Source organism: Hemitrygon akajei, chromosome 6, assembly GCF_048418815.1.
Source record: "Hemitrygon akajei chromosome 6, sHemAka1.3, whole genome shotgun sequence".
In the NCBI taxonomy this organism is placed as follows: Eukaryota; Metazoa; Chordata; class Chondrichthyes; order Myliobatiformes; family Dasyatidae; genus Hemitrygon; species Hemitrygon akajei.
In genome coordinates this window covers 54,574,248-54,597,657 of record NC_133129.1, presented here as the reverse complement: position 1 = coordinate 54,597,657, position 23,410 = coordinate 54,574,248, and the positions used below count along the sequence as shown (strand labels likewise).

At 40.3% G+C, this 23,410-nt stretch overlaps 1 protein-coding gene across 1 annotated transcript in view; it reads right to left on the bottom strand.

Moving 5' to 3' along the window:
• LOC140729076 (E3 ubiquitin-protein ligase UHRF1-like) overlaps nt 1-23,410 on the bottom strand; it is a 146,328-nt gene that overhangs the window by 59,475 nt on the left and 63,443 nt on the right. Inside the window, exon 3 of the mRNA XM_073048380.1 lies at nt 8,816-9,096. Within this exon, the coding sequence (XP_072904481.1) occupies nt 8,816-9,096 (281 nt within the window). The remainder of the gene's footprint in view (nt 1-8,815; nt 9,097-23,410) is intronic.

The following is a 23,410-nucleotide window of genomic DNA, read 5'->3' as shown; positions in this document are numbered from 1 at the left end:
ATCTATGAAGAGGGGGAAAAAAATCTATGTTACAGGCCAGGACCCTTCAAAAGGAAGGAGACAAAAGCCAGAAAGGATTATGAAGTTAATGGTCAACTAAGGAGAACCGGTGAAACAAGAGTGGAATAATTATGCTTGCTGAGAGAAGGATGGGAGATCTAACAGAAACAACAGAAACATACAAGTACAGAGACAAAAGTGCGAACCAGAAGAGGGCAACAGCCCACAGTCAAATGACAGAGGAGAGCCACAAAGGGGATGGTAGGTTAACTCAAGTAAGATAAAGGACTATTTGGGAACATGGTATGTAATTAGCATTACTTGCACAAGTTGTTTCCCCATATGCAGTAGACAAACATAACTGGAACAATTTAAAGAGAACTGTGGAAGTGTCAGCATGCTTCGGATATTATGAGGCCACTCAAAACTGAAAGGCAAGGTTGTTAGAAATAGGATGCTGGTTTACAAGGACAAAGACACGATGGGTATTTTGTGGTGGTGGTCAACAAAAGTAGATTTGAAGCAAGGATATACAACAGGTGGAGGTGTAAGAGTGACAAGTGAACAACACATGGTGAAACAAGAATGGACAAAATGAATTTGATGAGAGGATGGGAGATCTGAGAGAAACATACAAGTACAGAGAACTGTAGGAATTTCAGCCAACTGGGACAGCATGAGAGAAGCCCCTGAAGTAAGTAAACCAGAGGCCTTGATCTCGTTTCATTTGTTGAAGGCCAGAAATTGTGGGCTGAAGGTTAATGTTTCATATGAAGGGATATTGTGGATTATCATTTAATTCTGATGGAACCTCTATAATTCATTAACAAGAGAAAAATGTGCAGATGCTGGAAATCCAAGCAACGCACACAAAATGCTGGAGGAACTCAGCACGTCAGGCAACATTCTGCTGAAGGGTCTCGGCCTGAAATGTCAACCATCTTCTTTTCCATAGATGCTGCCTGGCCTGCTGCATTCTCCAGTATTTTTTGTGTATTGCTCTATAATTTATTGTTGTTGACACTTCTGTACAACAGATCAGAATAAAAACATTAAACAAGTGTTGAATATTTGAAGTCTGGTAGTATACAGTACACATATTGGATATTAGTCATGAATTTCTGCATTCCTTACAGGACTCCAGTTTCCTTCTTTCTGTCATTTAGGACTGACTCTTTTATTCCTTACTTCGTATTGAGATGATAAACCAGAATTATTACTCCAGCTTATTCAACCAACTGTCCATTATCTTCAATATTTATTTAGATCTCCAGCACCCTCTGTACTTTGCTTTTGTAAAATTTTATACACAAATATCAGTTGCATGCACAAATAAGCAGTCAGTGAAATGGCTATTTGTTCCATTCCTTATTCCAACGTTAATTCATAAACAGCAAAGCAGCTAAGCCCATCTTGTCTATCCAGCAAAGGGAAAGATTTTACAGAGGGACACAAATATAGACAGAATTAATATATCAGTCAAACACAATGTAAACAAAATTACAAACAGAACACAGCATTATTGTACATTTTTTATGTGTACCTAGGTTTGATATGTATTCACTGTGTAAAGGATCTGAGGACAAATTTCCAATTTTATTTTACAACCTACAATTTCTCAAACTGCAGTGGTACACCAAATTATAGTGACCTGAGTTCAATGTGGATGTTTGCACATTCTACCTGTGACAGCATGAACATCCCCTGTGTGCTGCTGTTTCCATCCAGATCGAAAATATCTGCTGATCGGTAGGTCATCTGCTACTGTAAGTTATTCCTTGTCCTAACTTGAAAGCAGGAGAACCAGAGGAGAGTTAATTGGCATGTGGGAGAAAATACTGTAGGTTAAAGGGCAAGAGTGATGAAACAGGACTGATGCCTGGTATTCAGCATATACTCAATGTACCTCCTTACGCAGTAAGGAAATATGAAAAAATATATCTGAGTGCATACTGCAGAAAATTCACAACAACTCTGTGTTGGCTGATGGATCTGGCATTGTGCAAAACATTCAGGATCCAATATTTAAATTGGATCCTTTATAGGAATATCTTACTGCAAAATGAAAATCACAGATTCAAATCACTGATTTTATTGTTTCATTAAATGATTTTATAGTTTCACCCCAAAGTGCTGCTCGCAGCAGATTATAAAGCAATGTCCCATAAAGCAAATGAATGTTCAGGTTGAAGTTAGGCAGTGCTGTAATACTACATATTATCTGAAACCTTTTACGTCCACTGATGCAAGGAGATGGAGCTTCAGCTCAACATCTTAAAACATTAACAGCTTTGCAGAAGATACAACTATTTTCAGTTGAGTGGCATAAACGGCCTGGAAAAAAATGGGCCTCGTAAGTTGCAAACATTTTACGTAGGGTTTTGACTGTGATGAAGCTGGAAGTGAAATTTTGTTGGCAAGAATGAATATCTGAGATTGCCTGTGGGCTTGGTTACTGGTAATACTTGTACTGATATACAGTGAAAAGCCTGTTTGCATGCCATCCATCCAAATTAGACCAAGCACAAGTACGTTAAGGTTGAACAAAAAGAAATCACAACAGAATGTAGAATAGAGTTTCACAGCTACAGTGAAAGTGCAGTGCAGGTGGACAAATGAAGTGCAAAGGCCATGATGAGGTCGATTGAGAAATCAGGAGTTCAGCTTTATTGTATAGAAGTTCCTTTCAAGAGTCTGATAACAATAGAATGAAAGCTGTTGAGTCTGGTGGTACATTCCCAGATTTCGTGTGTTCTGCCTGATGGGGGAGGGAAAGAAGAGAGAATGTCCAGGATTGTTTTTTTTGGGGGGGGAGGGTGTCTTGCATGCAGCATTAATGGTAGATTGATAGAATGCAGGGAGGGCTGATTTCTGAGATGGAATGGGCAACTTCTTATGGTCTCAGGCAAGCTGTGACATCTCCAGATAGGATAAATGATGTAGGCACCCAACCCTATAACTCCACCTCCTATTAGGGTGCTTGTGAGTGAGTTCTGCTAATTTTGGCAGATCAGTCTATATTCAGGAAGCAAGGCACTGAATGCCTTCAGAATTCAAGACATATTGGTGAATGCTATAAGTCACTTTGAGGAATTGTATACTGGTCCTGAAGACAAATTCAACCAGTCAGAATGAGCAAAAACTTTCAGGTCAAGACAACAATGCTTAGCTATGCAACTGCACGGGTAAACAATTACATTATACTGCCAAAGAGTAAGGACAGAAAAATAGAGGGCTATGCACTAGGGAAATTCTAGGCAGCTTCTAGAGTAGGTTATATGGTCAGCAAAACATTGCGGGCTGAAGGACCTGTATTGTGCTGTAGATTTTCTATGTTCTATGATTGGAAAAATTGATCCAGAAAAGCTTGGCAGATCCTTGGTCAAAAGATATTTGAAACAACCGGGCCCTCTTAGCCGAAGTGTTGTCTCTGAAATGTCTTCAGAAATTATGACTTCTAAAAAAGAATCACCACAAAAAAGAAAAAAGAAAATCAATAATACCAGGCTGTAAAAGCAGAAAAAAATGATATTGGCAATGATTAAAACTGTTGAAGTGGATAGTGGCAGATAATATCCTTGCTTCTGCAACTGAAGTTAATCATACTGAGATACCCACATTCTACCATCTCTTTAATTTCTTTCACATCTTCCTTTTCTTTCAAATGTGGTTCTGCTACTGTCGGAGCCGGCGATCTACATTTTGGTAGTGTGTTTTCGGGCTGATTGAGCAATCTGGCGCTTTGCTATCTCCAAGGGTGTTCCATGATGCTTCCAGCGAAGCGTGCAGACTCGAGGCCAAGATGCCTAGAGACGGGCGAAAGCCCATGATCAACTACACTTCTCGCTGACCTCACTGATTAAAGGAAGATTGAAGTCATCAAGGCGAACGCGGAAGGCGAGCGGGCGCTTAGCGCCGTCTACCAACCTCTTGCTCACTGCTGCCAAAGGAAGATGTCAACATGTGACACACTCTCCCTCTCACTGCTCCCGGAGAAAAGTGCTTGTGTTTGAATGGTCTCTTTCTCCTTCTCACTCAAAGCTGCCAGGGGATGGTGCTGGAGTACTGGGTCTTGGGCAAGGTTTAATCGATGTGGTGCGTGGGTTGGAGTCTGTAGTTCACTTTATGATGTGTTTAATCGCTCCTTTATTTTTGCTGCTATTCTGTGTGATTTCGATCAGGGTGGCCTGCAGATAACAAAAGACACAATGCTGTATTTAGCTGAACTGAACTGAATATGCCTGGACTCTTTAGATGACTTTGTGGGTTTAGTATTTTATATTCTCTGTTTTAGCTCTTTTATTTTGCCATTTGTGCAATTTGGGGTTTTTTGTGCCTGTGGGGGGAGAGGTTGACATTTTTCTTTGAACAGGTTCCATGATTTTCTTTGTTTCGTAGCTACCTGTGGGAAGACAAATCTCAGGGTTGTATACTGCATATATACTTTGATAATAAGTGTACTTTGAATCTTTGAACAAGTTAAAGGAGCTGCAAAAACAGTCTTTCAAATGGTAATCAAGAGTGATGAATGGCTGGATTACTTTGCAGCAACCCACAAAGATGAAGAAGCAGAATCTGCAGGAGTGACTCACAGGCAAGAGCAAGTAAATACAAGGTCAATTCTCCATTGATTGAAAACCTGTCAGCTCTGTCCAGAAATTATTGGGACAAGTGGTGATGACTAACAAGTCCAGCAATCAAGGATCAGCTCTGGCTTTAAGCAGTATCTAGTCACTAGACATAATCACACAGAGGTTAGAGTAAGTCTTGCCATGCAAATTTCTTCCATGTAAAGCTGTTCAGCCAATGGCAGAATAAAATTTTGCCTACATCTTAACTTCCATTCCATCCAACAAGTAGAAAACGGCAACAGATTCTTAAGGCAAAGTCATCTAGAAACCAATATCTTGGAGGTAAATTGTTAGGATTCTGTTGACTTTGAATGAGACAGGTGATATGAATGGGCTTCAAAATACCATACACTGATACCAGATACCAGAGACATTTATAATATTAGATTTCTTCAGCATGGAGTCCAGGCCTCGGCTCCATGCTTGAACAAAGGACACGGAGGGTCTCGAATTCCAGTCCACGCTCGACGACAAGTGATGTGTACGGGTGACAAAAGACATTAATGATGTCAGGCTGTCCCAGGTTGCTGAGCTCTGGGACTGGCTGCCCATGAGAGCAGGAGGTACAGGAGCACAAGAGTTTGGAGTCCTGTCATCAGTTGGTCTAGAGGTTGATCAGAAGTCCAGAAATCAAAGCACAATGGCCGTAGCCTGGTGACTGAAGGCTCTGAGGCCTGTCCTGGGATTGGAAGGCAATCCTTGTGTATAGGTGAGTGGGAGGGAGGAAAAAGGCTTGTTTTGCTTTCGTTTTATTGCTTGTTATGGCCTGTTTTGTTGTATTCTGTGTTGTTCTATCGAGCATTATGGGCATGCTATGTTGACGCCTAATTGCAGACTGCCCCCAGCACATCCTCTGTTGGTTGTGAGCTCAAATGACACACTTCACTACATGTTTTGATGTACATGTGATAAATAAATCTGAATCTGATTAGACAAACAGAAACAACATATCAACTTATCACATGAAAAATTTGAGATGACGGTGTTCAAAGTCGTAACTTTCAAAGGAAATTCATTTAAAATATTTTATAAATGTTGTGGAGCTCTGTAACATGAACGAAAAACTTTAAATTTGTCAATACATTGTTGAAGTTTTTATTAGGGACATACAGCTCAGATTCAAATCTACAGTAGATATACTTGAGTCATTGAAATTCCCTTTACCCCTTGCGAGAGGTGATGCTTAGATAGATGTGTTGCCCTTATCCATGAAATGGTGGAAGTCATTGTAATGAACAGTGCTGCAGAATCTGTTCCAAGTACTTCTGAAAGGGTGCTTCCTTCCAATGATGATTTCATAATGTACTCACCTGCTGCTGATTTGGTGAGCTTCACACACACTTGACAGAAGTAGGCAACTTACAGGAATGTAGTGGTCTAGGAATTAGGTTTATGCCTTTACTTTCAATACTTCAGTATAGATCTCAAAAAGTTGAGTTAAATAATAAATATGTAATCTATTCAATACTAGGATATCTCTGTTTCTCCCCCTTCATACCGGCACTACTGATTCCCAACTCCTCCATAATTTATTCATAGCTTAATACCAACAAAGTAGATCCTTCAAAAGGCATAAATCCAATGGAGATCCTGCATTGTTTCAACTTACTTCACTAGTGGAAATACTTTTTCCAAAACAATAGACAGAGATGGTGTCAAAAAGTAAATACAATGGATTCTGGTTAATTGGGCAGCCACTTTTTTGGGACAACTCTTAAAGAACAAAAAACTAATTGAGAAAATAACTTGGATTCCCTTTGTTTACTTGGGACACTATGCCACTTAATTGGGGCAGCAGACTGTTGCCAACCAGATTCCAACTGGTGTCAGTCACATGCGCCTGTGTGCCTATTAGACACTCACCATACTTAGAGCAAATAGACTTTAAAGAGCATCAGTTGCCTGTGCTTGTGTTCAAACTTCAGTGATTTTTGACACTGATAGGTGGCAAGAAATAAGCAGCAAGACAATTCAGAACTGCTTTGCTCACTGTGGTTTCAAGCATTCAGGCTTGGAGATGCCAGAAATAAAAATGAGATGATTTCACAACTTCAACAAGTTAGGAACTACAGATAATTTGAAGGTATTGACAATCACCTTGAATGTTACAATGAAAACGAAGATTGAGTATGCAATCGTCAAAAACACTGTATGAAAGCAGATTATTATTTGGGCTGATTTTGTTCTTTATAGTCAATCAAAAGAACACAGCAGCGTACCTTAAATGAATTCCTCTATCATTAACTATTAGGAACAAATTATGTAGCAGTATTGATAATGTTCTAATTTGTTCTGTGTTTCTCTTAAATACATAATTTATTACTTAGTTATATGGAAGTTTGTCTTTTTTTTTATACCTTAAGTATTTCCGTGAACCTTTGGCTAATTGGTGCAGCCATTTAACTGTGCCAAAATATACTGTCCTGATTTGCAAACACAAAGAAATCTGCTGGAAATTCAAGCAACACACATACAGTGCTGGTGGAACACAGCAGGCCAGGCAGCATCTATAGGGAGAAGCACTGTCGACATTTCTAGCTGAGACCCTTCGTCAGGTCAGTCCTGACGAAGGGTCTCGGCCTGAAACGTGACAGTGCTTCTCCCTATAGATGCTGCCTGGCCTGCTGTGTTCCACCAGCATTGTGCGTGTGTTGCTGTCCTGATTTGTCCCAATTAGCAGAATCCATTGTATTTGAGTCATCATTACTACTTCAAGAATGTCCATATTCCAGTTCCACTTCCTTCCCTTTTTCATGACAATTATAACTTTTACCTTTAAATTAGAAGTTTTTTTCTAACCTTGCTCTTTTCCCCGATCTGGGCCTAGCATACAAGAGTAAAGACTAACAGCTTCATTTGACAATTTTCTGTACAATTTCAATACACTCCAACTCAGATGCACAGAAACACTACCCCTTACTTGTTCCCCTCCAAGATGAACACAATCCTGCCCATCAACCTCACCTCCATTCAGGCCCCCAGTCTTTTCACGTGAGGTAACACTTCACCTGTGAATCTGTTGGAGGTCATCTACCGTATCCAGCCTCCTCGACATTGGTAAGCACGACCATAGATTGGGGGACCACTTTGTCCAGTATCTTCACTCCATCAGCAAAAAACAGTATTTCCCTGTGGCCAACTAGTTTAATTCCAAACCCCATTCACATTGTGACATGCTGGTTCATGGCCTCCTCTTCCACCACAATGCTGCTACTCTCAGGTTGGAGCAGCAACATCTCACTTCTAGGTAACCTTCAATCTGATGGCACGAACATCAATTTCTCCAAATTCCAATAATAATTTTCCTCCCTCCCCCTTTCCTCTTCTTCAATTACCCATTCTGCCTCCCCCCCCACCGCCTACCTCTTCACCTTACCTGCCCCTCCTCCTTTCCTTTCTCCCAAGGTCCACTCTCTTCTTCAGTCAGATTCCTTCCTCTCCAGTTCTTTACTTTTCTATCTATCACCTCCCAGCTTCTTACTTAATATCCCCCTCCCCAACCTACCCGGCTTCACCTATCACCTTTTAGCTTGTACTCCTTCCCCTCCCCCTCCTTATTCTGGAATCTTCCCCCTTCCTGTCCAGTCCTGATGAAGGGTCTCAGCCTGATACGTCATCTGGTTATTCATTTCAATAGATGCCGCCTGACCTGCTGAAACCTTCAAGGGTTTTGTACACGTTGTTCTGGATTTCCAACATCTGCAGAATCTCATGTTCCTGACTTGCAAATATGGCCTTTCCCTCATTATCACCATCTCCAAATTTTGGAACTCCTTCTGCAACTATGGCAGTACTTTCAGCAGAAATTCAAAGAAGAATCTCACTATCACTTTCTGGGACGATTAGATACGAGAAACAATGTTGACACCATCAGCAATGCCTAGATCCTGAAAAAATAGTAATAGAAAAAGATACAACCTCTAAAATTTCTTTCAATGCAAGCAAAGTAAAACCGACAAGAGTACTGTAGCATCACTAGTAAACAAAAAATATGCTTACTATATAGAGGTATGTTTACTGTTAAATTAAGTGCAACATGTTGTGGCAAAATGGAGGTTAATTGTGTCTATGCAATCCTTAAACACACACTTCCAAATTTCTGTACTTATTAGTACATGTTTCCGAACTCAGTATCATTTGTTTTAAAAAATGAGTTGACTTCAAGCAGTAAGGACTAGACTTACTCATCATATTTGATATGATATATAATATCACTGTCTGCAGAATCCACGTTAGACGTAGATGGCGTACAGTCCAAATTATTTGAAGTGATCCCATTACAGTGCTGTGACTGATCTTGGTCCAAGGGATCTTTAACAAATTGAGCACATGCTCCTGTCCTTTCATTTCCATTGGCACCTTCCGAGTCATTTTCCTGTCTCTTAGTTTTCCTCGTTACATTTACAATGTGAGCTTCAAACCAGGCTCCAATGACCTCATCACGAGCATCCACCAATTCGTTTATCTGTAATATAAAATTATAATGTAAATCAAGACTTTTCTTCAATGACCCATTGACAAGTTCAAATGGTTATAAACATTTCTCTTTGTCACATTCCCCAATGCCATTCGGCTTTACAATTCAACCGCCAGGAGTAATATATGTTAAAGTGCCGGGGTTAGGACTCAATGTATTTAAGTAAACTACTTAAGAACTTTTTAAAAGCTATTATTAATGCTTTTTGAGAGGGTGATTTTAGATGCATATCATATTTTTACTGAGTTAAGTATTGTATGTAATTAGTTTTGCTACAATAAGTGTATGGGACATTGGAAAAAATGTTGAATTTCCCCATGGGGATAAATAAAGTATTTATCTATCTACATTCCCAAAAACAAAACCTCATGTAACACAAGCATTTCAAAAGCATACATAACTACATAACTTGTACTGAAATTCAAAAAGAGATAGAAACATAGAAAATAGGTGCAGGAGTAGGCCATTTGGCCCTTCGAGCCTGCACTGCCATTCAGTATGATCATGGCTGATTATCCAACTCAGAACCCTGTACCTGCTTTCTCTCCATACCCCGATCCCTTTAGATGATGCAAGTTTTAAAAAGTCCTGACAAAGGGTCTCAGCCCGAAATGTCGACAGTGCTTCTTCCTATAGATGCTTCCTGGCCTGCTGTTTTCCACCAGCATTTTGTGTGTGTTGCTTGAATTTCCAGCATCTGCAGATTTCCTCATGTTTACAAGGATGGTGCTGGGTTGAGGACCTCAGTTACAGGGAAAGACTGTGTAAGTAAGGACTTCATTCCCTGAAGCAGAAGAAAATGAGGAAAGATTTGATAGAGGGATACAAAATTATGAGATGAAATGCAAGCAGACTTTTTCCATTGAGGTTGGATGAGACTACAACTAAGCTCATAAGCTAAGGGTGAAAGGTCAATGTTTACGGTGAATATAAGGGGGAACTTCATTCAGGGGTGGTGAGAATGCTAGAAAAATCTGTCAGCAGAAGTGGGTGTGGGCTTGATTGCAACATTTTTGATGGTTGATGTTTAGATAAGAATGGTATAGAGGAGTTTGGTCCAAGGACTAGGCAGAATAACATTTTGGCATGTACTAGAGGGGCCAAAGGGCTGTTTTGTGCTATAGTACTCCATGAATTTATGATTTTATGTATCAGAACATACAGATCAAGAATATGATTGATTACATTTCACCTGCTCCAACATCAACATTATTGGGTAAAAAAAACAATTTTCCAATTGTCACTCCACATTTACTCACTCTCTCACTGGTCCACGCCACTTACAAAATGTACTGCAGTCAATTATTAAGGTAATCACTGACAATAAATCTTTGACTTTGATCATCAAAAACAACAAAAGTGGTATTCTCCAGCCACAAACCACGCTTCCTTCAGAAAAAAACTTTTCCCTTGATTAATCTGGATCAAAATGTTATTATGTCTCCAAGAAAACATCCACGCAGCCATACTAAAAGGCAACTTGCCACAACTTCTCAAGAGAGATTAGAGATGGGTAATAATAACTGCTTGCCATGCCAGTTATATTCTCATTCCAGCGTATGATTAGAAAAAGGAATGTTGTCCAGAATATCCGGGGGAAAAGCATCTTCTTATTCAAATAACTGATGGGGAGTTTCTAGATTATGCTGAGATGGCTAAAGTTTCAGGACCAATTGTAGGGCAACTTGGGGAAGCATGAAACAAAGTCAGTGATAAAAACAAGATATGCAGTAGGTGATGCAGATCCACAGGAGACAGAGACATGGATATTCAGGTCATGCAAGAATTTAAAACATGAGGGGAAAAAAATACTCTTTAGTTTAATATATGAAAATCAAGGACCATCCTTATTTGGAAATAAATAACTAGTCTTTCATTCATTCAGTGCCAAAATGCTACAGATGGTGAAAAGAAGTTCAACAAGGGACACAGGAATGGAAATAGTGGAAACAGATGAAGCGTGAAGAGTACAAATGACATGACAACATTAAGCAGAGCTGCAAGTCTGTAGGTGATGACAAAGGTAATGAGAAATGGAGCTAGATCAAGATATTGACAAGAAGGAAAGAAACAAATTACCTTGATTATTAAATCACTTGAGTCACTGACAGGGGTGACAAGGGCCAAAGATAAAACTTTTGATTTGTGGAAGTTATCAAGAGGGGTTCAAAGAGGGAGGGAGGGAAGGTGGGAGGACAGGCAAATGCTGTAAAATACAGATCAGAGTAGGAAAAAATTCTCAGCTGCTCAGACAGTGTCTGGTGAAAGAAATGTTAATACTTCCAATGGATAACATGGGTGCAGTGGCCAGCTCTGACACAAATAGAGAAAGCAAGTTCATTGATATTGACCCCCAAATGCAGCAAATGTCTAGAGGGAAGGTGAGGTGCTGTCCCCACCAAGTTCATACTGAACATCTTTTGAACAGATAAGTCAGGATGGGCATGGGTTAGAGAGTGAAAGTGACAAGTAATTGGAAGCTCAGGGCCTTCATCCTATTTATTTGTCCCACAAACTCACAGCAGCCTGAAACTAACTTCCTTTCTCTTTATCATAGTTCCTATAAAGGTCCTTTGAGCTGAAACATTAACTGTTTCTCTTTCCACTGGCACTACCTGTATCCTGCTGAGTGTTTCCATCATTTCAGCTTTACAGCGTCTGATTTTTTTTTATTTTCTTAAAAGGCTGCATTTGCAAAACACAGTTTCTCACTCGAAATGCGTTCAACTTGAACAGCTTATATATACACAACAGTATTTTCCCAGCATTCAAAAAGATTTGAACTTGAAAACAAGCCCAGAACTTTGTTTTGGATCCAAGCATTTCTACATTTATTCAAGTATGACACCCAAATGTAATGCAAATTGACAACAAAGGTGTTGCTGTCTGCATTACTTCAAAAACTTGCTCTTCCTTTTAGTGAATTACATGACATATTTCTCAAGGCTGCACCAAATTCCCTCATTCTACTTCTTAACCTTCATCTATGTTGCCTCTGGTTCAGATATTTCAAATATTCACAACAGACAGTTCCACAAATAAATCAGTGCTACTAAAGAATAGGTATTATTCGATACACATGCAGTGTTTCTAAACAGACATGCCCTTGCTTTGATTTTTTTTGTACTTCAGGTACTTACATAAGTGGAACCTATTTAAAATGGAGGAAAAAAGAGCTTTTTTAAGCACAATGAGCCCTGATAAAGGACTGCAATAGATATTTGTAGGTATTTGCACCCTAGTAAATATTACACTTTTCACCTCAATAACATTTCAATGAATTTGCCTATTCTATGCCTTTAATTGACAGGGGAAAACATTACAGCTACAATTTTTGTTACGAGGAACATTATAACAATGGAATATTACAAGATATTTTAGGTTTTGAGTAAACTATAAATATTCATTGATCCACATTCCACTTTTGTGATCTTTTGATGGATATTTTTCCTACTTGCTCCAATGTAGCCACACTATATTATCAACCAACAGTAAGAGCCTAACATATATACAAGTCTTCTACAGCATTCCTCTTGAAACTACATGCACCCAAAACATATTCAACACCTATCATTATGTATACTACTGCTGAGGGTGTCCACAGCCATCCAGGAAGTTTCCATGTTGCCAGTGTAAGTATCTTTTGTATGCAACCATCTAATGGCAAATTCTCTCTGTTGTGCATCTTTTTGCTACATTTTATAGCAAACAACAATTAACTCAGAGTGGATCAATCATAAGCATGTTTATTTTACTTACAAGGGAAGACCATCCCCACACAAGGGCCAGTGATTGCTTAAAGAAAACAGACAGCATAGTCAATCCTTTGTACCCAAGTGTTAACTTCATTTTAAGGACATTCTATAAGTCTGCTTAATCAGTGTCCTTGGCATTCTTTCAGTAACACATCTGCTTGTCTTTCTGCAATTTGTCATATACCCAAGACCAATCAGCAGAATGTTGCACAAACAATATCAGCAAAGCACTTTGGTACAATACAGGCTCCATTTTTAAAAAAAAGACTAAAATGCCATTTTTTTTTACATGTACATTTCCACATTCCTTCCTTTTTGTCATTTCATGACAACTCTATGTTTCACTAAATACAGTAATTGAAATATGCATATCCATGTATTTATATAAAGCAATGATGCTGTTACAAAGTCCTACCCAAAATTTCCTTTTCAACCATTCATTTCAACAAGTACCCATTCCTTTCCTTAATACCCTCTCCTTTGTCCTGTTATCTCATACAAAAATCGTAAAAGAATAACATCCATTATTACAATACCAATAGTTACACCATAATACAGAATGGTTGCCCACCTTTCCTCCAGCATCGCAAATGGCCACTATCTACCCTCCTGGAACATAATAGTTATGATATTTATCCCCCACTTTCTTAATCTGTTTGGTAGCTTCTCGGATGTAATTTGCCAAGTTAATATATTTACAGATTCATCAGGTATGCAAGTCTAGCAACAATAGTGCCCCTTTTCTGATAGAATAAAATCTAAAGCCACTCAGTTCTGCAATGATTCTCAAACAGCCACCAGTTCTGCTGACAACTTGGTTAATCCTTGTCAGGTTTGATCAAAGACAAATGCAGTTTCATTGACTATGTTCTCCAAAGCCGATACCATATTTATCAGATCCTGGGACAATCTCGCAGTCCCATATCCCAGAAAGGCAATCACCCAGAATCTCTCAGTTTCTGTTATGGACCTTTGGTGCCACTGGATCAGAGGGTGCTGTGGAGCATTACAATGGGCAAGATCACAGAAGCCCTTCTAGGGTCATGGCTCTCTCCCACCTTTTATCATACTTGGGGAACATACACGGCAGCTAGGAGTAGGCCTGGTAACCACATACTCAATAAATGGTGTTCAGCAGAAATGAAGGACTGAGGTTTGTTAGTTTTATACTTGCTCCCCAGATAGGGGCCCTTACCCTTCCAGTTGCAATCAATGCTCTTTGATTCCAGAAGCAAGCATCAGAATCCCTCTCTCAATCACTGAGGAGCCATCGGTGAAAAGAATCAAATCTTTGGCAGAGTAATCGCCAACAGGATGCGGTCGGTCTCCATGTTCTTGAATTAAGACTGTTATCATGCGTTTTGCATTGACATACAGGGCGAATAGTCCTATTAGGGATTCTTAATGCAGGTGCAGTACACAAGTTCACCTTTACGACTTACAACTTTCAGTTGTTCTTCATTAAGAGTCACAGGGCTGCCTGAGCACTTCCTGTCCTTCAGCAGATTGTTGAGTGGTTGAGCAATGGTCGACTGATCCGCTACCAGCTTGTGAATACATTCATTCGCAATAGTTTCATCTGCATAGTTGTCAGTCTTTTTGTTACACTACTGTCATTCTCATATCAGTCACTAGGGGACCCTGTAGAGTCCACATGTCCACCCTATAACTCCTTGGGAGCAAGATGGTGTGGCTGTTCCCGAAGTCGTGCAATTCTCCTCTGTTCGGATGGTGGTGCTATACAAGGAGACAGTTTGACACGAACTGTAATTCCTTAAGCGGAGCTTCAGAAGTAGGTGTTTCCCAGGGCAGACTAGCAGCAGTCTCATCACGAGCAAGACCACTCACTGCGCTTTTCCAGTTTGCTTTTAGTTCGCTTTGAAATTTCATACAATGGCTATCGATTGAACTAGCACTCTTTCACTCACCGTCTCTATCAGACTGTTTTTGTAGTTTATCACCTATGCCGTTTCTTTTGATTAGCAGAAAAACCTGACTCGCTTCATTAACTTTTCAATTGCTCACACATTTTAAAGTGCTTGTTTTTAATCATTCCATTCAGCCTTTCTGCGGAGAATGGTAACTACAACGAAAATGTTGGTCAGTCTGAAAGGCCTTACATACTTTCATTACCTTCCCAGTCAAGAGGGTATCATTGTCACTAGACAATTTCCAGGGGAAACTCGGGATAATTTCCTTCAATAAACATTCGCTTACCGTAACCGCATCATTCTTTCTACATTGTGAAAAAACATCAATAACGAATTTATATCTATATCCTTCACTCGAAGGTAATACTATAAAAATCCATTTGTAAATGCATGAACATTTTATCAGAGTGTGGTGTATGAAATCCTAGTTTCCCTGGATTTTGTAAAATCCATACCATACACTGTTCACAAACTTGATTTACGGCTTGTGATAAACCAGGGGCAGACCAAGTTTGATTTATACAATCTAGCAATCCCCTCTTCTGCCTCCGGGGAAAGATTTCCAGCGAAGTCAAAATAAGCCGTACAGCGAAGATAACAATGCCACTTACTGAGTTGTAGATCTGAACAAAATCTAGAGAAATCTCCAAAGGCTTACAAGGTACTCTCGGAAAAATGCTCCAAACTCCTTGATAAGTGGGTGGTGAGTAACTGCCACTTACACAAAACAGGCTGACTACTACTGAAATAGTGTTTTCCCCTAGTGACTCTTCTGGTATACACATTGTCCCTCAGGAGTGCAGGAATTATTAACTCATATTTTACAAAATAAGTTGCTTCCACATAAGTTTACAGGCACATCTGGAGAAAGTACAAAGGTATGATATAAATCCTGGTCTCCTATGCTAACCTCCACCAAGTCTGACGGCCTTGTAGCAGTTGGTCAATAGCTTTCTGCCAGAGTGCTGGTGCTCATGCAGGTGCTGTTCCACAAATAAGTCTATTGCAATGATAAAGCCCTTTGTGAGTGCTTATTGTGATAAGCACTTTGGACTCTTCTTGCATCTCCATCTGTAGGTAGGCCTCAGCTAAGTCCACTTTGCTGAAGTGATTCGCTCCAGAGAGGTTTTCTAAGATAACTTCTATCTTGAGCAGAGGGTTTTGATCTAGAAACATAGAAAGCCTACAGCACAATATAGGCCCTTCGGCCCACAAAGCTGTGCCGAACATGTCCTCTCAACATTACCTCTCGGCTCTTAAACACAATCCCACAATTGATGAAGGCCAATGCACCATATGCCTTCCTAACCACAGAGTCAAACCTACATATAAAGGAACCTTGAATAAGAGAACAATATCCACAACCCTCCAATCGTCCGGAACCTCTCCCATCCACATTGATGATGCAAAGATCATCGCCAGAGGCTCAGCAATCTCCTCCCTCGCTTCCCACAGTAGCCTGGGTTACATCCCATCCGGTCCTGGGGACTTATCCAACTTGATGCTTTCCAAAAGCTCCAGCACATCCTCTTTCTTAATATCTACATATGCAAGCTTTTCAGTCCTCTGCAAGTCATCCCTACAATCACCAAGATCCTTTTCTGTAGTGAATACTGAACCAAAGTATTCCTTAAGTACCTCTGCCATCTCCTCCGGCTCTATACACCCTTTTCCACTGTCACATGATTGGTCCTATTCTCTCACATCTCATCCTCTTGCTCTTCATGCTTGTAGAATGCCTTGGGGTTTTCCTAATCCTGTCCAAGGCCTTCTCATTGCCCCTTTTGGCTCTCCAAATTTCATTAAGCTCCTTCCTGCTAGCCTTATAATCTTCCAGATCTCTATTACTACCTAGTTGTTTGAACCTTTCATAAACTCTTCTTTTCTTTTTGAGATTTACAACAACCTTTGTACACCACAGTTCCTGTACCTTACCATCTTTTCCCTGTCTCATTGGAACGTACCTATGCAGAACTCCACGCAAATATCCCCTGAACATTTCTTCCATACGTTTCCCTGAGAACATCTGTTTCCAATTTATGCTTCCAAGTTCCTGCCTGATAGCCTCCATGTTTCCCCTGACTCCAATTAAACGTTTTCCTAACTTGTCTGTTCCTATCCCTCTCCAATGCTATGGTAAAGGAGATCGAATTGTGATCACTATCTCCAAAATGCTCTCCCACTGAGAAATCTGACACTTGACCAGGTTCATTTCCCAATACCAGATCAAGTACAGCCTCTCCTCTTGTAGGCTTATCTAGATATTGTGTCAAGAAACCTTCCTGAATACACTTAACAAACTCCACCCCATCTAACCCCTCACTCTAGGGAGATGCCAATCGATATTCGGGAAATTAAAATCTCCCACCACAACAACCTTGTTATTATTACACCTTTCCAGTATCTGTCTCCCTATCTGTTCCTTGATGACCTTGTTATTATTGGGTGGTCTATAAAAACACCCAGTAGAGTTATTGACCCCTTCCTTTTCCTAACTTCCACCCACAGAGACTCAGTAGACAATTCCTCCATGACTTCCTACTTTTCTGCAGCCGTGACACTATCTCTGATCAGCTGTGCCACACCCCCACCTCCCTTGCCTCCTTCCCTGTCCCTTCTGAAACATCTAAAGCCTGGCACTTGAAGAAACCATTCCTGCCCCTGAGCCATCCAAGTCTTTGTAAAGGCCACAACATCACAGCTCCAAGTACTGATCCACATTCTAAGCTCATCTGCTTTGCTCATAATACTCCTTGCATTAAAATAGACACATCTCAAACCATCAGTCTGAGCACATCCCTTCTCTATCACCTGCCTATCCTCCCTCTCGCACTGTCTCCAAGCTTTCTCTATTTGTGAGCCAACTGCCTCTTCCTCCATCTCTTCAGTTTGGTTCCCAGCCCCCAGCAATTCTAGTTTAAATTCTCCCCAATAGCCCCAAGAGGTCCCAATGATCCAGAAATCTGAATCCCTACCCTCTGCTCCAATCCCTCAGCCACACATTTATCCTCCACCTCATTCTATTTCTATACTCACTGTCACATGGTACAGGCAGCAATCCCGAGATTACTACCTTTGAGGTCCTGCTTCTCAACTTCCTAACTCCCAGTAGTCTGTTTTCAGGACCTCCTCCCTTTCCCACCCATGTCGTTGATACCAATATGTAGCACAACATCTGGCTGTTCTCCTTCCCACTTCAGGATATCGTGGATGTGATCAGAAACATCCCGGACCCTGGCACCTGGGAGGCAAACTACCAAACAGCTACACCCTCTGTGCTCCTGGCCAATATACACTGCCCTGCATTCACAGGAAATCCAGGAAAAGCCCGCAGTCCCGAGTCCCAGATCACCTTTGACCTGCATAAGATTTGATCTGAGCTTCCATACGGATTTGTGGATGGTATTAATCTGGTATTTCTTCAGAATCCTGGCAATCCTTCTAGAAACCATGGAAATACAGGTAAGACAGGCAGTTGTAATAGGTTCTTCATTGTTGGGTTTCCTGGTTTTCCCGGATTAATACCATTCACAAACCCACAATGAAGCTCAGATCACAGCTTTTGGGGATCAAAGATACCTGGAACTTAGGACAGCTGGCAGTTACATGATCAAGGAGCACAGGAGATGTACCTGTTTGGGTTACCCTGAAAAATCAGCAGCAGCATAAAATTGAATTCGCAATGACCACAGGATTGACTCTAACAGCACAAAACTACGGTGCCGCACCAGCTGCTTTTGGACTGCCTGGTGAAGGCAGCCATTGGTACAAAACTAGAGGGAAAGAATTTTAACAAACGCGAAGGTCTCGCTCTAGGTAAGAACTGGAATTTGATTGTAAACAAGGAGGGACAGCAGAAACATGATTGAATGAGGATTTGCCAGTCAGGAGGATCAGGTGACGGGGGTGTAAATACCACCAGACTAGTTGTGCCCAGGCCTCACCCCTGCTGAAGGTGGCAAGAGTTTGTCGTTGAAACGTTGGTTAAAATCGATAGTTGTACCCAGCTGGAAGCCCAAGAAGAGTTAATTTGTCATATACACCAGGAAAGCACTAGATCCTCTTGCAAGCTTTCTTTTGTTAATTTTTTTTTAATTGCTAAACCAGATGTATTTCTTCATTAGATCCTTCATGGCCTTTTCCCTCTTGTTCATACAGGCTCCTTTGGCCCAAGAGCACCATCTCAACATCATACTCCCCGACTGCAGCTACTCAAACTCAGCTGCCATTTGTTACATCTGTAATACCTATCTTCGTCCTAACTGCTCCCCAAATCTCAACCCCTTTTCCAGTCACCCCTTCCTAAAATTCCATCTGCCTGCTCATGCTTCATTTACCTAATGAACCACGAACACTTAATTACACATTTGTTTCCTCTGATTTGCATCTTACACCCGAGATTCTGATTTCTGGTTATATTAAAACCCCTCAAACATTAAAGTTCAAAGTAAAATTTATCAGAGTACATACATGTCATCCGTATATAACCGTGAGATTCTTTCTCTGCGGGCATACTGAGCAAATTTATGTAACTGTAAACAGCATCAATGGACAACAAACTGTGCTAATGCAAATAGAAATAAATATCAATAAGTAATAAGCATGAAATTTTACATTCAGATGCGAGTCATAGGCATCAGCCAGCTTTAAACTCCTGCCAAATTCTAGGTCCCAACCTAATGCCAAAGGAAAAATCTGACAATTTTCTTGGCTGTTTCTCTTGGAAAACAGAAACTTTTCAACATTCCTAAATTGTTACAAGTTTTATTTTCAGTTTAGCTTCACATTTTGATTGATATTTATTCTTTTCAATTTCTGTCCAGAGGCAACACATCAAAACCTAACTTGGAGAGGCAAACTATACAGGAATCTGATATACTGCTGTTTTTAACAACCTGGGGGCAAAGTGCTAAAATCAGTCAACTACGTATATAAGATGACTTGTTACATTTAACTCATGATTTTCTGCACACTCAGACTATGATTTCCACAACATTAAAGATCATGCTACAGATACTGAATCAATATGTCAGGTTTCAGAATTTCTATTTTCAGGCTTCCATTCAAAAGCCATACTACAACATTTTCTACTGTTTAAAAATTCTAATGCCAACAGCAAATTCTCAGAATTTTTATTGTCAACCATGTTTTAAAATAATTATATAAACTTAAGCACTAATTAGAAATGTTGTTCAAATGTATGAAGGCATTTTCTGCTGCAAAAAAACAAGTTGTCTGAAGAGGACATATCAAGAGGATTCACAAGATCTCAACACGTTTTGCCCCTGAAAAATCAAGGCAGTAAGATAAGATGCCTTCTGCAAGTCATTTCTGATGTGTCTGCAAACAAGGGATAATGTGACATTAAAAATTAGTTATATTTGTGGTTTAACAATGACATGAAATTGTTCTTTCCCTCAGAAAATAGAACAGCAATTACTTCCACTTTCTAGCAGCCTTGACTGTATCATAATATCATGTCTGTCCTATCTTGGAACTGGACAGCTGAATGGTTGCGTGCTCTGGGAGAAGAGATGGGAAAACATACAATTACATTCAGCAATTCTTTCTGCTTTGTAGACAAATAAAAGTTCTGATCTTACTCATCACTGCAGCCTAATTCTGAGTCGATAAGGCTCTTGCCACTTCCATTTCAGTATTGATGGTGCAACATTTTTCAGTCTCCAACAGTTATAGCCAACAGCGATCAGTAGGCAGTAATTCTCTGAAATTCTTTGTGAACCCCCCCCCCCCCCCCCACCCAAGGGTGGTGGTGGCCAGATGACTAGATATATTTGAAGTGGGGATATTTTTGAAAGATCAAAGTAAGAGTTATGGGGAACTGGTACACAAGGCGAGTTGAGGCCAACGCAGTTCAGCTATGATGATATTGAATGGCAGGAGGGGTTGCAGGACCTGCTGACCTATTCCTGCTTCTACTTTTCTCATTTTTACCTGTATCACTTTCCAATTGTACATATTGAAGCTGTTTGGAGCACCCATTTTGCAAATAATTTCTGAATCATTATCGACACACACAAGCATGATTTGTGGTTATCTGGTATCAGCTCTTGAAATTGTATCTAAACGAGTGTTTCTTTGCCAAATTTGCTGGAAAAAGGCAAACATCATCAGTCACAGAAAGCACATTTCATTAGGACAGCATCTTTAATTAGATACCCATTCTCCTATGTTTACAGTGTTTATATCCCAGTCTCATATTACATCCTTTCATCTAACCCATTTCCTTCTCCTTTCCCCTGCCACTCCCCACTGGATAGAATGTCACTTTTCATGTGTGATATTGAAACAAGGGACAACTTATGGCAAAGGTCTGTCACAACTTTCATTCACGTCACGACCGATGGCCTCCTCTTGTGCCATGATGCAGCCACCTTCAGGGTGGAAAAGCAACACCATGTATTCTGTCGGGGTAGCTTCCAACCTGACTCCAGTTAAAAATAAAATCCCTGTTCCTTCTCCGCAATGACCTCTTATCGCTCCTCACCTGCCAATTACCTCTCCCGGTGCCCCCCTCTTTCCATTTTGCCTATGGTCCACTCTCCTCTCCTATCGGATTCCTATCTCTCCAGCCGTTTACCTTTCCTACTGACCTGGCTTCACCTATCACCTTCGAGCTATCACACACAAAATGCTGGAGGAACTCAGCAGGCCAGGCAGCATCGATGGAAAAGAGCACTGTCGACGTTTTGGGCCAACACCCTTCAGAAGGACTGAAGAAAAAAAGATGAGGAGTAGAGTTAAAAGGTGGGGGGAGGGAGGGAGAAACACAAGGTGATAGGTGAAACTGGGAGGGGGAGGGCTGAAGTAATGCGCTGGGAAGTTGATCAGTGAAAGAGATACAGGGCTGGAGAGGGGGGAATCTAATAGGGTAGAAGGCCATGGAATAAAGAAAAGGGGTGAGAAGCACCAGAGGGAGGCAATGGGCAGGCAAAGAGATAAGGTGCGGGAGGGAAAAGGGGATGGGGACCGGTGGGGGGTGGGGGGGGGGAAGGAGTTCGTGAAATTGATTAGAGGCTACCTAGACGGAATATAAGGTATTGTTCCTTCTAGCTATCCTCCTCCCCCCACCCCACCTTTTTATTCTAGCATCTTCCCCTTCTTTCCTGTCCTGTAGATGGGTCTTGGCCAGAAATGTCAACCACTTGTTCATTCCCATAGATGCTGCCTGACCCGCTGAGTTCCTCCAGCATTTTGTGTCTTGCTTTGGATTTCCAGCAACTGCAGAATTTATTTTGTTTACAACTTTCATTTGTTGATGTAAATCAGTGTTTTGCATTGTCAGTTGATATAAAATTATTGACATCCTCATCATGTGTACAGTACTATTCTCTGTATCATGCCACAAAGAAACTTCGAAGGCATTATGTATTAGCTCAATGCATAATTATAAGGTTTCAAAATGATCAAGCCAATTGAAGTTGGAACTGTTTTTCTGTCTCATCACTTCGGATTTTCACTCATGCTCAATTAGCCACAACATCACAAAAGAATTCCCACAAACTAAGCTACAGAGAGCAAACATACCAAAAATGCAGCAGGCATCATTTATAGATCACATAGATTTTATTTATTTTACATTCATGAAAGCCAGTAAGTGCATGAAGATCACAACTCGGCTTTAAAAAGCTCTAAACATTCTGAGTTAAAAATCAGAACTTTCTGGCGACAATGAATCTGCAAGCTGTCTTAATATACATGCCTGCACTCAATCTCCAAAATGGTGGTGTTCAGGATTTCTGGCACAACTCCAGCAAAAATCAGAAGAAACTGTACACTAGTAATTTGGAAGACCAAATAATAAAACTAAACCTGGCTAAAGAAGCAGTCAATAGTTCAGTACAAAGAGTCATTAGTAAACAAACTAGAAGGCCAATTATCTTAACTACATATGGTTCAAGTGGACCATCACCAATCTTTGGCACAATCCATGTTTATACTCACAGAGCTTTTGCATTTTATTTATTTTATTTGCTAGTTAATTCTGATCATGGGAAAACTACTCCAAAAAAAACACAAAGTAGGTTTTCCATTGTTGGAGATAATTTGCATACTGTTTTGTTACACATACAGTCGAAGCAAAAATAAAGTAAGAAGAATATTGAAGGAGATCTTGCCCAGGTGGCCTAGAAATTACAGACTGCAAAGAGTAAACAGGTACTGAAAGGTTTGCAAAGTGGCAAAACACAAGTTCTCTCAGTCTTCTTCAGGAAACACTTCTAAGGAGCTTCCCAAAATAGTGAAGATAGAAAAGTAAAAATGGGACAGGTACAGGAGGTTTTGACAATCTTAGAAATAGAAATATCTTTATTGTCATTGCATAGTACAATTTGTCATGCACCGATACAGCAAAAATGAGTTTGCAACTCTCGTACTCGATGCTATAAAACAACAAATAAAATAAACAATAAATAAAATCAAGTAACCAGCCAGTACAAGCAATGTTCAGCAGTAGAAAAGCACAACACAGATGCATGACAGCCATAAAACCAGTATTAAAAGTAACAATATAACAAATTTATGGATGATGCTTGATCGATTGGTTCAGAGCAATTATAGCTCTGGGGAAAAAGCTATTTTTCAGTCTGGAAGTGT